This window comes from Taurulus bubalis (assembly GCF_910589615.1).
Source record: "Taurulus bubalis genome assembly, chromosome: 16".
Classification (NCBI taxonomy): Eukaryota; Metazoa; Chordata; class Actinopteri; order Perciformes; family Cottidae; genus Taurulus; species Taurulus bubalis.
This window is the reverse complement of record NC_136604.1, coordinates 6,975,324-6,990,470: the sequence shown is the minus strand read 5'-3', so window position 1 is coordinate 6,990,470 and position 15,147 is coordinate 6,975,324. Positions and strand designations below refer to the sequence as shown.

Here is a 15,147-nt window from a genome sequence, read left to right as displayed (position 1 = left end):
ATCCGTCCACCTGCTTTCAAGTGCACTTTGCCTCCGTCCTGGACTGTTTTGTTGTGTCATTGTTTCACTCTTGCTGTTTCTTTTTTTCAGAGGCTCAATATGCAATGAAGCACTTGCACAAGGAGGTTGTCGCAGCGCATGAGGGTTATCCGAAGCGAATGCGCGGGCGGGCGCGTGAAAAATGGATGCCAATTGGAAATGCACGAGTGCCGTCGCGTGCGAGTCGCTGGAGAGCGGGAGGCCCGGAATGTTGATCTAACCTCGTGCCTCAGCTGTTTCCCCTTCGCATTCAGAGCAAGTTTAATATTGAGGGACTCCGAGCTGTCAAAACACATCAGGGCGATAACGCATATTGCGGTACAATGTGCTCACTCGCTCGCCCGGTGAGGCACATTTTTTCCATGTTGAGGGACGTGTTGGCGGTTATGTCTCTTGCTCTGGACGGTTGGGTGGAAAGATCAGAGGTCTGTTCCTATCTGACTGAACACATGGTCACTCTGTGTTTTCTACTCGTTTCTCTTCTGTTTTCCCCTCCTCCTCCACATCCTATTAATCATGTACGAGATTTCACTCGGTAGAAAGACTGCGAGACATTTTTCACAATCTTTGCATTCCTCTTCCTTGTCAAAACCTGGTGACCACACTTCACTTCAAATACTGACAGTTTGGTCGGAAATTTGGTTGTGTTATTCCAGCGGCGGGCCGTGGATTTTGTAGCTATGCCTGCTGTTTAACAGCGCCCTCATACTACTTGTTTTCTCAGTGCTCCCTGAAACCCTTTTTTTTTGCAAAAAATGTTTCAGCACTAGAGTCAACGCCGTATAACTCATGAAAAGTGTTGAAATTACAACCGAGCAGTAGGGTGGAAAACTGTATCAGTTCCTGAGTCAGTTCTTTCTATTTTGAACCGTCGCTCGGTAGCCAGCAGCTCCAGAGTACACTGACAAATGAGGCGAGTCGGACAGTCAGCATAAAAAAATACTCAAAAGGTTCCAGCCCACCGCCGCAGTTCCTCGATTTACTCCCATTAACCTCCCTCCTTCCCTCCCTCCCTCCCTCCGTGGCTCGCGGCAGTTTTCGACCTCCATGACTTCAGCCTCCCGCTTTCCAAAAACCATGTCCTCATTTTGGGCTCCCCGATGCCTGGAACCACAACTTGTGAAACTGCTGCGTTTCCTTTGGGAGGTTGTGACTTACACAACTGTTCCATTGAAAAAATTATGTGGTTATCAAGACTTTTTATTTAACAGGAAGAATTTAGCTAAAATATCTCTTAATCTGGAGTCGTTAATGTACTGGAAATACAAATCCTTGGTGCAAGAACATTACATTAAACATTAATCGGTGCCTTTCCTATTTAAGCATATTTAATACTAAACACTTTTTGTATCCCTATAATACAAAATAATTTCCTTTCACTGAAGCGAATTGCACAGTTAGTTTCTTCTCTTATCTGTGCACTTATTCACCCCCCACCGACATGGAAATAGCAGAGCAATTCAAAAGCTGGTTCAACTCAGTAGTAGCCGATAAGAAATGTTATTGGCCGTAAGTTGCATGATGATTATGAATGAGAAGCGCTTATAACTATCAAGAAAGAAGCTCTAACTGATCTCTAACAGGCCTGTTGGGCAGCTCTACTTCAATTATGAATAAGGCTGAATTTATCTGGGCTTTGCGAAACCTGTTCCTTCGGACTGCAACCCTTTCGCCAGACATGTTGATAATGGAAGATTCTGCAAATACTTTGAAAAGCTTTTTAGCTGACAGTTGTCAAAACCAATGCCATGAGAGCCATGAGAGTCAACCAGACGTTTTAAGCTGTGGGCCGCGAAACAAAAACTATGAGCTAAAAGAAGCTGTAAAGCCCAGTAGAGCGGAGGGGAACTGCAGAGTACATAATCATCTGCTCCATAGCTTTTTAAAAATGATTATAGCTGCTTTAAGGTTATAGGTAAGTACAGTAAAACACCTGGGTAGGTCACTTCAGGTGTGGTTGGCCAACTTTGAATGATGTTTTGCCAATTCCTGCAGAGCGTGCCTTCCTGAATTGGTACCAAATGTCGGCATTGGATGAAATGAAGATGCGCTGAATCCTCCGATATGGATATCATTCCTCGGATACTGGCCTGGGATACTTTTTTAATTGATGTAATACAGTGTAACTCTTATCAGTGAAGTGTATATACTAGAGTCACTTTAGTGTGGCAGCTGTATGGGTTCCCGTATTAAAATGATACTAAAGCTGAGGGAAGGGGATATTTTCTGTAATTTGGGTGAACTGGAGTTGCAGCTCAGCTACAGCTACTTCCAGACTTTTCTGAAAACGTCATCCCATCTTTCGCCACCCACCCAATCCTGTGTGTCCGCCTGCTGTGTGCATGTGTCGGTCTGTGTGCGTGTGCCCGTCTGTGTGAGCGTCGCTGTGCGTCTGCGAGCTCTGTCTTGGTCGGCGCCCAGGTCCCAGCTGTCGCAGTAGAGCAAATTTGCGCCAAGCCGGATACCCACGGGGTCCAGTGGAGCCAGAGGCTGCCAGCTGGCCCACCGCTCTCTCTCTCCCCCACTCCCCTCCACCATGCCTCGATGACACACACACACACACACACACACACACACACACACACACACACACACACACACACACACACACACAATCCCCTATATCTCACAGCCAAAAACTCCTCCATTGACCTCTCGAACACGCCCGCCTCACCCCCCCGCCCCTCCTCAACACACACATTTAGACACACTCAGGGTCGGGCACCCGCCCAAGTGTTGGCATGTCGGAGATGTAAAGGCGACAGGAGTGTCAACAACATCACCGTGCTGCTACATAGGAAGAAAAAAAAAGGTGTCAGAGGCAAATAATTGCCAGCCGGGACAGAAATGATGTCATCTTTAATTTTCGGAGGACTATTTAATGCAAGATGCATAATGGTGGAGATTAAGAGGCCGATTTGGAGATAAATATTAGGAGGGTAGTGTTGGAGAGCGAATGTAGGCCAATGAGGCGATCAAGATGTTTTTTGCTGTGGCTGAGGGAGAAGCGCAGAGAGTGACTTTTGTCCCTGGCATTGTTGTTGATCCACTGTTTTGTTGCCATAGATCTTGAACTGCCCATTCATATTGAAGCGGTTATTGTTCAGCATTATTTCAGCCCACACATTATGCAAATCTCCCCCCGAGCGAATCGGCTGCAAAGCGCTCCACAGTGCCGAGTCCTTAAGGAGCAGAAGAATACTTGTCACCGCGGGTTATTGTGCTGAGAAAACCGGAGGGGTCTGGTGTGGACAGGACGTCGTCTCCTCTGCTGCTCTGACTGTCAGGAACCGATGCCCGTTTGTTACACTGACACACACACACACGTGCACACATGATCTTAAGTATGCACACATGATGGGGAGACAGATGCAAAATCGGTTGTCCAGGTTTTTGTCCAACGGCATCTCGTTCAACACACAACTCGCGTGACCGTCATTCGTCATTGCCTCCTAAAAACAAATTCTGATGGTGTTTTAAAAAGGGGCCATGTCACAGGAAAACTTTTTCCATGGATCAGAAAAACATGTGCGCGTGGAAAACGAAACAAATGCCTGATGAGTAATCATAACCGTAATTGCATAACACTGTTTGGAAACGATTTTTCTAAGAATTGTAAAGCTGTTCTCAGAAGGTCTATGGTTAAACAGAACCCACGTACAAGGTTGCACAACAAGGTGGGAGGAGGAAGTGCGCTTCTGTTTGTTCCAAACACCGTCCATTACCTGCAGCTGTCGGGAATTTTGGCATACAATTTTTTGGTGAAACGGTCAGATTTTTCTCCCGAGAATAGAACGCAATTGTACTACCGCGTACGAGGGGAGGGGCACCGGATTAAACATTTCCCTTTGTACATACTGGTTCGTTCGGGGTTGGAGGTTGCTGACCATGCATGCCCTCTTTTTCTATCGATCATCAACCCATAAGACAAACAGGACCCTGTGACCGACAAACTGCCCTCTGCCTCTAGTGAGGGAGCGATTCAGGACACCGGCGTTAATCATTCGCCGGAGAAGTGGAAATGCCCCGACATTAAATATCTACCGACGTCCAGGGGGTTTGGGGAGGATGAAAAAAAGCCTCAAATTGAATATTGACTCGTACGCACAGTAACGCATGTTAAACTAAACTCCTTATACCTCCGCACGTCTTACTGTCCCGGTTCTGCGCAACCAAGTGAAAACAAGACAGGGCAATTTCTCACCAAAGGCAGCGGGTTACATCATTTCTTCTGTTCTTTGTTTTTGTTCTTTTCTCCCCTCCACGATATCATTCCACAGCGAAGCCGTCGAGCCAGCCACTCACAAACCTGACAGATCAAGGGCCCAGCAGTGTGAAATGTGTCGGCCATTTTGGCTCCGCCGGAGCTGGCGGCACGCAGAGTGACTGCTCATTAGAAGGCGAGTGTGACAGAGCCTCTCTCCCCTCCACCAGACGGGGTTCGACTTCCTCACCCAAAACAGAGTATAGGAGGAGGGGAGGGCAGAGAGCAGTAGAGGCAGATGGCGGCGCAAAAGAAAGAAAGAAAGAAAGAGGAGGAAGGCTGGAGGGAGAGTGAAAGTGAAACAAGGGGGGAGATGAGAGAGAGAGAGAGAGAGAGAGAGAGAGAGAGAGAGAGAGGAAATGTGCCGGCGGATATCATTAAGGTCGGGCACAGGGCTGTTTAACGAGCGAGCTCCCAGCACCCCTTCATCCTCAGTGGCGCCTGCTGGCTGGAGGCCCCCAGGTTCTGGCCCCCCTAGTAGGGGCTCACCGGCTGTTCCATCACCGCCGAACGTAGTGGCTTAGGGTGGAGATATATTATCTTCTACCTGTGGAGCAAGCAGAACATTTTCACAGACACATGCACAGGCTTAAAAAAAAGTAATAAAGAAAGAAAAAGCATTCACTCACACAGCCTCAGGGAAGAAAGGTTTACCGCATGCGCTCTCCCTCTCGGTTTTTTTCTTCTTCTTCTCGCCAGTCAGAGGTATAATTGACTCTGCCTGACACATAAACATAGTGGTAATAACCCCGGCTTCCCCTTGATGTCGAGCGGCGGAGCACACAGCTGTGGCGAGGTGCTGGGAGAGAAAAAGTCACCGGGCAGCGGGTGGGCGTCTGCCGGGCCGTAGCATCCCCGCCGTCGCCTGCTGGGCCGCGGGGCGGGGGGGTGAGGGGGAGGCGACCAGAAGACATTCACCCCGTGGACTTCCAGGAGGAGACATTTTCTAATTTAAATACACAAGTTAAAGGAGAGGAGACAGATTAGAATCACAAGGCTGAGAGGTTACGTGATTGTTTCACAAGTGAGAGGCAAAAAAAACTAACCAAAACAGCAGGGGATTATTGAAGGAATAATAGCTGTTAGGATGAATAAAAAGCCACGTCAGTTCTTGAGTATGCACAACAGGAAAGACAAACACATATCTAGCTCTACAAAAATGTGACACCTACTTTAATTGGTTGCTCTCGTTCTCTCTTTCTCTCCCTATTAAGCTGTTTCCTATATCTGCCATTGCAGTGAAATCAAGACAGCTTTGCATGTGCTATAATAGAATACGAGCAAAGATTGTCTAGATTTTGCTACCAACAAAGAAATGATCCGACTAATAAGTACCGTCTGCGCATCTTTGGGATATTCTGCTTGAAAATGATTAAAAACACATCAATGAGCCACACCTTGCACTGGCTGACATGTTCCTTGGTACTGTTTATCTTGATTTATTTCACATTATGAATGATTTACTCCTGTTTGGTAAAAGCTACAGTGTCTAGCTGGCTAAGAAGTTGCCGTAAAAAAAAAGAAGAAAAAACTATGTTTTTGCAGATTTAGATTTTTTGTAAGAATCGATGACGAATGACAAAAAAGGATAGTTGGAAAGTATTGAAAGACAGAGTAACAAATTGTTGGTTTATATATTTATGTTTGGTTTTGATCTTTTCATCAACTGGCAGCAGAAAAAGAACGACTGTCTTAAAGCAGTTTTAAACAAGTTGACTTTGAATGAAAATGAAGCACAATTAAAAAAAGAATACTTAGTTATGCATAGGGAATTAAACTACTTGGCTTAACATAACTAAATTGGTCACATTTAAATTACAGAAAAAAAAAAAATAATTAAACAAAGTGAAAGTTGACCTTTGGTTTTACACTGTACACGATCTGCTGGGTGAAAGTCCTGTGTTTGCCCTGCGTTTTGTTTGAATAGTAACAAACAGGGACTTGATATAATATAATGTACAACTTTAAACCTGATTGATTTTCTTTTTGCTGAAAAACAAGCTGCTAGTTCCGTAAAGCCAAAACAAAGAGCTGAAAGACACTGAACGGATTCTTGGAGATGAGGGAAACTGCTGACTTGGCTGTTAATAATGTTGGTCAGTGGCCCTATGCTTCAAACTATGACGCTCTAGTTTCACCTGCAGCATCAGTTTCATCATGGTCAGGGACGGCGTGTCAGTTTCCTCTCATTACATCCATGTCCTTTCAAACTAAACTTCCATAGGAGGTGGACTCAGATTTGAAAGTTTCTTTAAGGTTTGGGCAACAAAATGACTTGAAAAGATTGTGGTTTTGATAAAAATAAGTCAAGATGTCAAGAGCTATGCCCGCGATAATTTGGCTGATCTTTCAACTGGATGTTGTGACGTCATTGGACGGGATGGAGGAAGCAAGTAAGACGGTCCGTTGACGGGCTGGTAAAGCTACGGGTCGTCCTGCAATAAAGTCTTAACTTCTCCTTCATGTATTTACCGTATAGACTGATATTCACGAAAGAATCTACGAGCTCTTATTGGTCAATCTGCGCTGCAAAATTTTAAAAGTTGAACTAAACGTTGCTGTTGCTTTGGAGCACGCCTTCCACGAGCATTACTTTAGGAGAGAGCCGAACTGAATGTAAACATTTTCAGATGGAGACCTTATCCTTTTTTTCCGGACCAATTATTTCTGGTTGTCCAATTGAATAGATTTTACAGCCGTCTTTGTGTGACCCCTCGCACTTTAAAAGGTTGCCGCAGTAAATCAGAGCAACGGATGGCGCGCAGTATCCCCTGCAGTCCGGACGCTTGTCGTGGCAAAGCTGGCAAGATAATAAAATAAAAATATAAAAAAAAACATAAAAAGTGGTTGTTGGAAACGAGAGTAATAGCCAATAGCCAATAGCCACAGAGCGAGGACTGGAAGAAGATGTCTTCTGGATCTGAAAGTGAATCAACACACAGCGAAGGCTGATAAGAAGGCTTAACCTCCTCAGCTGGTGAAGAGACTCTCCTGATGCCCACTTATACGTGTGCACACTCCCGCGAAGATACGGCGCCCAACGTATTGGGCCCATTGATGCTTCCACTCGCAGATTCCGGCACGCACAGAGATAATGATACACACAGAGACAGAGACACACACACAGACACACACACACACAGACACACACAGAGCCCACCGAGATCGGGGGACCATCCTCACCCCCAAAATAAGCAACATCAATCGCTTTGAAAGGTTTTCACATCAGTCATATTGACAGGAGCAGCGAGAGCAGGATGAAGCGGGAGACAGAGAGAGGAGATGTAGGGGGGTGTGGGGCGAGGAGGGAGTGGGATGCAGATGAAAGACAACACAAGGACGAAAAACAAAGATCAAAAACAAAGAAGTTGAATAAAAGTGGGAAAAATGAAAAGCGGTAGAATAAAACAAAAAAGGGAGGGGTGGATGAGAGAGACGGGAGAGCGGGGCAAAGCATAGAGAAAGAAAACTGTTTCGACACGAAGAGGCACGAGTTGAAAACAACGCGTACAGAGAAATCAAACGAGATGAGAGACGGGGAGAGCGTGAGAAAGAGTGTGTGAGGAACGAGAAACTTTTCTTTTGTCGCGCCGGCAAAGCTTAAGCACTGAAGGCAGAGCTCCTTGCTCCTTCTCTCTTGAACACGAAGGAAGAAAGGATGCGTTAACCCTCACTACACACACACACACACACACACACACACACACACACACACACACAGGAGAGGGAGGCTACATTACATAGAAAAGAAGAAGAAGAGAGATAAAGCCAATGAATGAAGAATAGGAGGAGGAGGTGAAAAAGAAGAAGTGATGAAGGAGTATCCACGGCGACAGAGAAAACATGGTTACAGAAATAGACAGAGCGGAGAAAGTGAGAGGCGATAAAACGATAGCAGGAGGGAGAAAGATACAAATAAATGAATAGATGAGAAAGATGTTATCTTACACAGAATAAAGTGATGAATAGAAGAAGAGCAGCAAAAGTGAAAAGAGAGCAAAAGGAGAGAGAAAGGGGAAGGTGGGTGAGACATTTTGCAGACATATATATAAAAAATAAAACTGTGGGGATCTCATGCAGGCAGGCGGTAAGAACCCAGAGTGCTGAGGGTGTGTGTTGCAGGTCTCAGGAGAGGCAGGCAGGGGACTGAGTGCTAGCGATTTTCTGTCATATCTCTCTTTCTCTTCATCCCTCACGCCTGTTATCCTCCTCCTCCTCCTCCCACCCTCACCCAACCCTGCAGCACATGCAGCACACTACAGCGTGTGGCATTGGTTTCGTTGTGGGATTAAATGTGATACTTTTGCATTTAATACATGATTCCTTTCTGGAAATCAAGGCCGCGTCTCTCACGCTAACCGGCTCCCTCCCGTCACGAAGAGGAGGCGTCATCTCCGTTACTGCAAAAAAAAATTATACTTTTAAGCCAATAAAGCGAACAAGCAGAAATGATGTGCAGTCACACTATATAAAGCATGTACAAGTTGTATCGAATGGCTTAACTAATTGCTATAAATAATTAATTAAAAAGGTGCCCAATATGGATTTCAGAGCAAATCTGTTGCTGCCACCGGCAGCTTGCAGCTAACGGTGCAGACAGAGATAACAGTGTCTGCAGCGGGTTCAGATTCCTTACCCAATCACAAATCTCAGATTTACAAATCTGATTACGCCCCCGCACGGATTGAGACACAGTGCCACACCTCTCAATAATGGCGGTATCCACCTTCCCAACGAGCAAGGAAGCAAATGAGATACATTTTCTCAAAATTCTCAACGGTTCCTTTAACATCCTTTCACTGAATTTGAAGGTTTAATCGCCTCGGCAGAAGACGTTAAAAAATTCCACATTTCATCTTCCGTAAGAAGGCTGCGTACTCTCGGTCGTTCCCCTGCTGGGATCCACAGCGTCTCCTCCAGGATCCAGAGGCCCAAACGCTACGTCACACCTCCCCGAGCCACAACATGTCAGGTAACCTTTGTTTGCGGTCTTGCATCCGCATGCGTGTGAGTAGATGTACTGTACATGTACACACACACACACACACACTTACTGTACTGCTGAACTGAAAGGAGGCCTAGAGGTGCAGTTCAATGACACACTGTATTTCCAATTTATGTCAGCGTCACTACGTCTCTCTCGGCTGCCAACACACACACACACGCACGCACGCACACACACACACACGCGCACACACACACACACACACAGCCGGAAGCGAGCAGATTGAGAAAGAGATGTTAGAATCCTAGTTGGACGACCACACTCAGAATAAACAGAGAACACCGTATACATGAAGATGAATCTGTTTATTATACATACTCATGATGTCAATATCGTTATTAATATCCATCATTAGGCACCTTATACAGTATGGAGATAGGTGGGGAGTAGAGACTTGGTCTGCATGCCTGTTGGGTACAAAAAACACAAATCGAAACATGCTGTCGACACGGCAGACAAGGAGAGAAAAAATTAAATAAATAAATCTAGTTTCGATTGTCTGTTGAGGAGTCGTCTACATGTTTGCTTTTTACGCTTGCTTATGCGTACTTTACGGAAACCTGTGAGCGTCTCGGACTGTTTTTTACTTCTAATTTATTGGGGAATATATAGTGTCGACCATGGATGTGTGTGTGTGCGTGCCAGCGTGTGTGAAAGCTGTTGTGCAATAACGTTGTGCGTCCCTTGTGTAACTGTGTACCGCCGTCTGAGGGGTGCGTGCCAAACCTCTCGCAGGGACTACGTGCTGAGCCAGTTCAGGCAAGTCCTCGGACAACTTGGCACAACGGCCAGATCTGGTTATACCTGGATACCAGAGCCAGAAACGAAAGCTGTTGCATGTAGGGAACAGACACATACACACACACACACACACACACACACACACTGGAGTGACGACAGGGACTGTTTTAATACACACACCAAGGGTTAAACACACGGCTACATTTTGTGTTTAGTGGTGGAGAGCCTGCAAGCAAGTTTAGACCGCCTGCGTGATATTTGTGAAAAATGAATTACAAAGAAGCTTCGGGAGAATACATTTGGACACAAGCGCTTTCAATAATCCTGTATAGCCACATTGAAATGGGTGGTAGGAGCAAAAAAAAAACAGAAAAAAACAGTGCTTTCTTTACAGGGCCGCACAATCAGAAATATGATGAAATTCAATGCAAGTGGGTTGATATGCTGTAAGATCAAAAAAAAAAAAAAAAAAGTCAGCCTTGTGTTCTTTTCCACCGACAGATTTTGGGAATGCACGGACCTCGGTTTAGTCAGGTTCTCGTGGGCAAATGCAGAAGGCTTCTTACTGTGTCCGAGCAAAACTTAGTTAGATAGTTTGACGTTTGGAGAGTGTCTTCCGTCTTGCTACAATTCAAGATGAGACGGTCCACATTACTCTCACGTCTGTCTGCTAAATGAAGACGCAGTCAGCAGCCAGATCGCCTAGCTTACAATCTGAAGACGGGGAAAAAACAAGCCAGCCTCTGTCTAAAAGTATCAAAATGCTTCTTCCACTTTTAGTGAAAAACTGTAAAGTTGGGATTTCCTCCCTAATGGAGCCAGCATCAAGTGGCCATTTACAGCCAAGTCTGTATGTTAGGTTCAGCTCACTGACGAATGGACGAGTGGCATTGATCATATTGCCTCACTCTTGGTTAGAAATCAGATGTTTTAAAGTAAAATTGTAACTTTTGCTTTGACATGGTCGGAAACATTTTAACATGAGAGCCTGATTGGTCAGGATTCACCCCTCCAAAAAACAGAACTTCCCAAATGCCAATGAGACAGTTGAGATGTTACTTTTTTTCATTCGTCAGCTTTAAAGGTGCTGGAGTAAGGCTAGCTGTTTCCACCTCTTTCCAGTCTTTATGCTAAGCTAAGCTAAGCTGATGGATCGCTGGCGTACAGACAGCGATCTCATCCAGACATGAATGAGAGTGTCTCCTAAAAATGTCCAACTCCTATGCCGTGTTCACACCGGACGCGGCGGCAGATTACATGTAAAGTCAATCCACAGACGCGCTGCGACGCAAATTGGCGATTTATTCGCGCTGCGGCTTGATGCGGCGCGAATAAATCGCCAATTTGCGTCAGAACGTTTGACCTGGGGCGAACAAAGCGAAGGACGCGGCGCGAATTCGCGTGAGTTGAATTCTCCCAACTCTGGCGGAGAAATCGCGTGACGCAAAGTTGCGGCAGCCAATCAGCGTTGAGAATCAGCGTTGAGAAGCTCCGCCCGTCACCACCGCCGTCTCCCCGTTTCTGAATGAAACTGCTGCTGCTCCGCCTGAACCAGCGCTGACAGCGGCTTCATTGAGACGCTGTTGTGGGACTACGGATAATATTATGAACCCAGACACCATAGAGTTTGATGTTCCGACATATGTGGAGTTTACACAAAAAGTATAAAGCAGTACTGGTGGTTATTTCCATGGTGGATGGCATAATCGGTATCGTTTTACGGAGATACGCGAGACGCAGTTCCTGGAGGAGTCGGTGAAATTCACCGAGCTGTGTGCGGCTACGGATGATGTTATGAACCCAAATACGAGGGCGTTTCATGTTCCGACATGTTTGGGACTTCCACAACAAGTATAAAGCAGAACTAGTGGTTATTTATTCCAAGGTCGATAGCGGAAATGAAAGCTTCGTCGCTTGTCTCTTACAGAGGCAAGCAACAGAGCTAAGCCACGCCCCCTACGCGCCTCGATTTTTCGCGTTTGGTGCATTTTTCGCTTCACTCATGCGAGTAAACTTCCGCGGTGGTCCGGTGTGAACACGGCATTATACTTTCATGACAATAAGAGGCGACATAGAATGTTTTAAAACAACATCATCAATGAATTAATTATATTGATGAAAATAGTCACAAAAGCAGGGGTCTTTTGCAACAAACGAAGCCAGCCTTCAAGCTCTCCAACCTTTTACCACCGCTAGGTGGAAGGCTTCTGCCCCCCCCCCCCCCCCCCGGCTCTTCCCCCGGTGGCCTTGACAGGCATGGACACGGCATCTCCACTCGACCGTGAAATAGCCACTTGTGTTTTAGCCCAAACAACTCCATTCCTATGTGACTGTCCGTGCACGTGCACACGTGCACACACACGCTCCTTGAGGCTTTTGTAGTCCTGGAGGACCGACTGTACGTCCCAAAGAGCTGATCAATAATATTCAATCTGCTCACAGGGTCTCGGCCACATTAAGCTACAGCTGCTATTCAAACAATGAATGGCCGGACACAGAGGGACTCCTGTACAAATAGAATCCCATTAAAGCGCAATGACTCTCTGGGGCACATGCTGCCCCCCCCCCCCCTCTTTTCCACCCGCAACAGCTATTTTATGCACCTCTGACTGACAGCTCCCATCCAGGAAGGGGAAAGATGTTGTTACCATGACAACAGCTCATGCTACACCAGCGTGGATGCGATCTTTTGATGAATATCGCTCCAGTGCACTGGAATCAGTATCTGATATTGAGAGGTCGTTACAGTGGCTACAGGGTTGTATATGATGCATTTACACTCACAGGGTGAAGGGGTCCGCGGAACAGCTGTTTGTTTTCGTGACAGACACGTGTGCTTTTAAGTGCAGTTAAAATACCTAGAATATCATCAACAGTGAGTGGCCATTATTCACATCGACAGCAGAGATTTTGAGTGTCCCCCCCCTCACAGATAAATATATATCTTTCTAAAAGACTGACAGACGACATTACCGTGATGAGCTTTTGCTCACAGCACGGCTCCTTCCGACACTATTTCTCCGATACTTCTCATCTAAAAATAGTTCCGAGCCGCGAGAGATGGGCGAGCAGACAAAGCAATAAAAAGGGTCGGCGATACATATGGGAGGATATACGAGAGAACCTCTTTTTGTTATCTGTAATGTCTTTTCTTCCTCTCCTCTCCTCATTGGCCGCAAAGAGTTTCAAGTCGAAGCATCTCTTGTGTTCACGGAGTCCGTTTGTTGTTCCTGCTCCTTTCTTTTTTTTCTTTTCTTCTTTTTTTCCCCCAGGTCAGCCACTCCCTTCCCCTTCTTTCCCTGTTCACCTATACACAGTACATTTAGGGACACAGAGGGAATTTCCAACGGTTTGGCTGCGTTCACAGGGAAGTTCTCTCACGGCTCACTGTGCAGGAAAGGGTCCGCAACACGGAGAGGGGCGCAGAGGGAGGAGAGTACACAGAGACACTTTTCACCCTGCGCTCACGAGAAGAGCTACAAGAGAGCACAAAACACAGTATATTTACGCATGGGGGAGCTGGGGTGCGAGGATGAAGGGTGCTAACACGCCGCTAACAGGCCGGGAGGCTGCGTTTGGATAAAGAAGTGGATTATAGGTGTCGGTTGTTACTGTGAGGCTCAGGTTTCCCTCAAAGCAAATCAGCACACGCACTTGCACCCAATCACGAGGTGATAGTGCGGAGGTTATACGTGCGTTTAAATGCTTTTAGGAAACCCAGCCAAGGCGAGTGATGAATCCTGGGTAGGTTAAGTGTTGGGAAGGGAGGGAAGGGTGAGGGGGCTTTTAGGCGTGGATCTTGAGGGAGAGGAGAGCGAAGTGGTTCTGAGAGGCGTGTGGGAGTTATAGCGTGAGAGGTCTGGTGGAGGCTCGGCTGCAAAAGGTCAGTGATGACTGGAGACGGGACGGCTGTAATGGAAACTATTGGTCGGATTCCAGGAAGCTGTGAGGGATTGTTTGGACTGGGAGGGAAGGGAAAAAAGAGCGAGTCAGAACTTGTGGGAGATTTCTCAGGAGTGGCTGGGAAGAAGTTTCTTTTTAGTTTTTTTTTCTTTTTTTCCAGATCGGACGAGAGAGAGGGGAGAAGGTGTGAGACGGAGAGCCGATATTGTCCCGCGAAGAAGTCAGGGGATGGCGTACTGGGCGGATGTTGGCAGGGGGCGGGTTGGCGTCCTTCTGTGACTCGAGTAGTCCTCCTCCGTCGGGCTACGGGGAAGATGGACTGCACTCCAGAGAGGCTGCGGGAAAAGACAGAAGAAAAACAGAGGATGAATGAGAAAAAATAACAGAAGAGAGAGGGTGTCAGGCGGTTGCGAAACGGACGGGAAACAACGACGCTCCCGTCGGATAAGGTGACGAGGTCGAGAAAAATCAGAAATGGCAGGAAGGGGAAAAACAAGGGGAAAGCGGAAGAAGCAAAAAGGGAAACAATAACGAGCATCACAGCGAGAGTGACGGTGTTGGGGGGGGGGGTGAAGCCGAGTGACGTCGATGAGAGAGGAAATTAAGAAGTTGAGATCAAACAGGAAAAAGAGAAAGGGCCGAGATAACAAGGCATGGGCACAGCGAGGCATAAAAATGGATCAGGGGGATGGAATTAGAAAAGTAGAAGAGTAGAAGAGAGAGAGGGCAGAGATAAGAGAGACAGGATAAGAGAGAGAGAGAGAGAGAGAGAGAGGATAAAAAAGGGAGGGGACATAATTATAAAAATGGCACAAGAAAAATCAATGCAGAGAGCATCATTGTGCTCGCAGGCGCCGTACAAAGGGAGGTGGAGAGCAGCGGTGTGTCCATCAAACGGAAACACACCAGCTCATGCCAGTGTCACGCACGCACGCACACACACACACACACACACACACACACACACACACACACACACAGAGGCATTTCAAATGCAGAGTGGAGACATGGCAGATGAAGCGAAGAGAGACAAGTGACATTTAGAGCTCAGTCGGAGCATGTGATGACAAGGCACAACGATACATGCCAGCCCCGACACCGACAACAGCTTGTGTGTGTGTGTGTGTGTGTGTGTGTGTAGGTGTGTGTGTGTGTGTGTGTGTGTCTGCGTCTTGATGCAGAGCTCAGAAGAAGG

The 15,147-nt window shown here is 46.6% G+C and overlaps 1 protein-coding gene across 1 annotated transcript in view; it reads right to left on the bottom strand.

The window, feature by feature from the left end:
* Positions 1 to 14,255: 14,255 nt before the first annotated feature.
* The window catches only part of samd12 (sterile alpha motif domain containing 12), a gene marked incomplete at both ends in the record, with an annotated part of 86,232 nt that continues 85,340 nt past the window's right edge, over positions 14,256 to 15,147 (bottom strand). Inside the window, 1 exon segment of the mRNA XM_079232119.1 lies at positions 14,256 to 14,287. Coding sequence (XP_079088245.1) covers positions 14,256 to 14,287 — 32 coding nt within the window.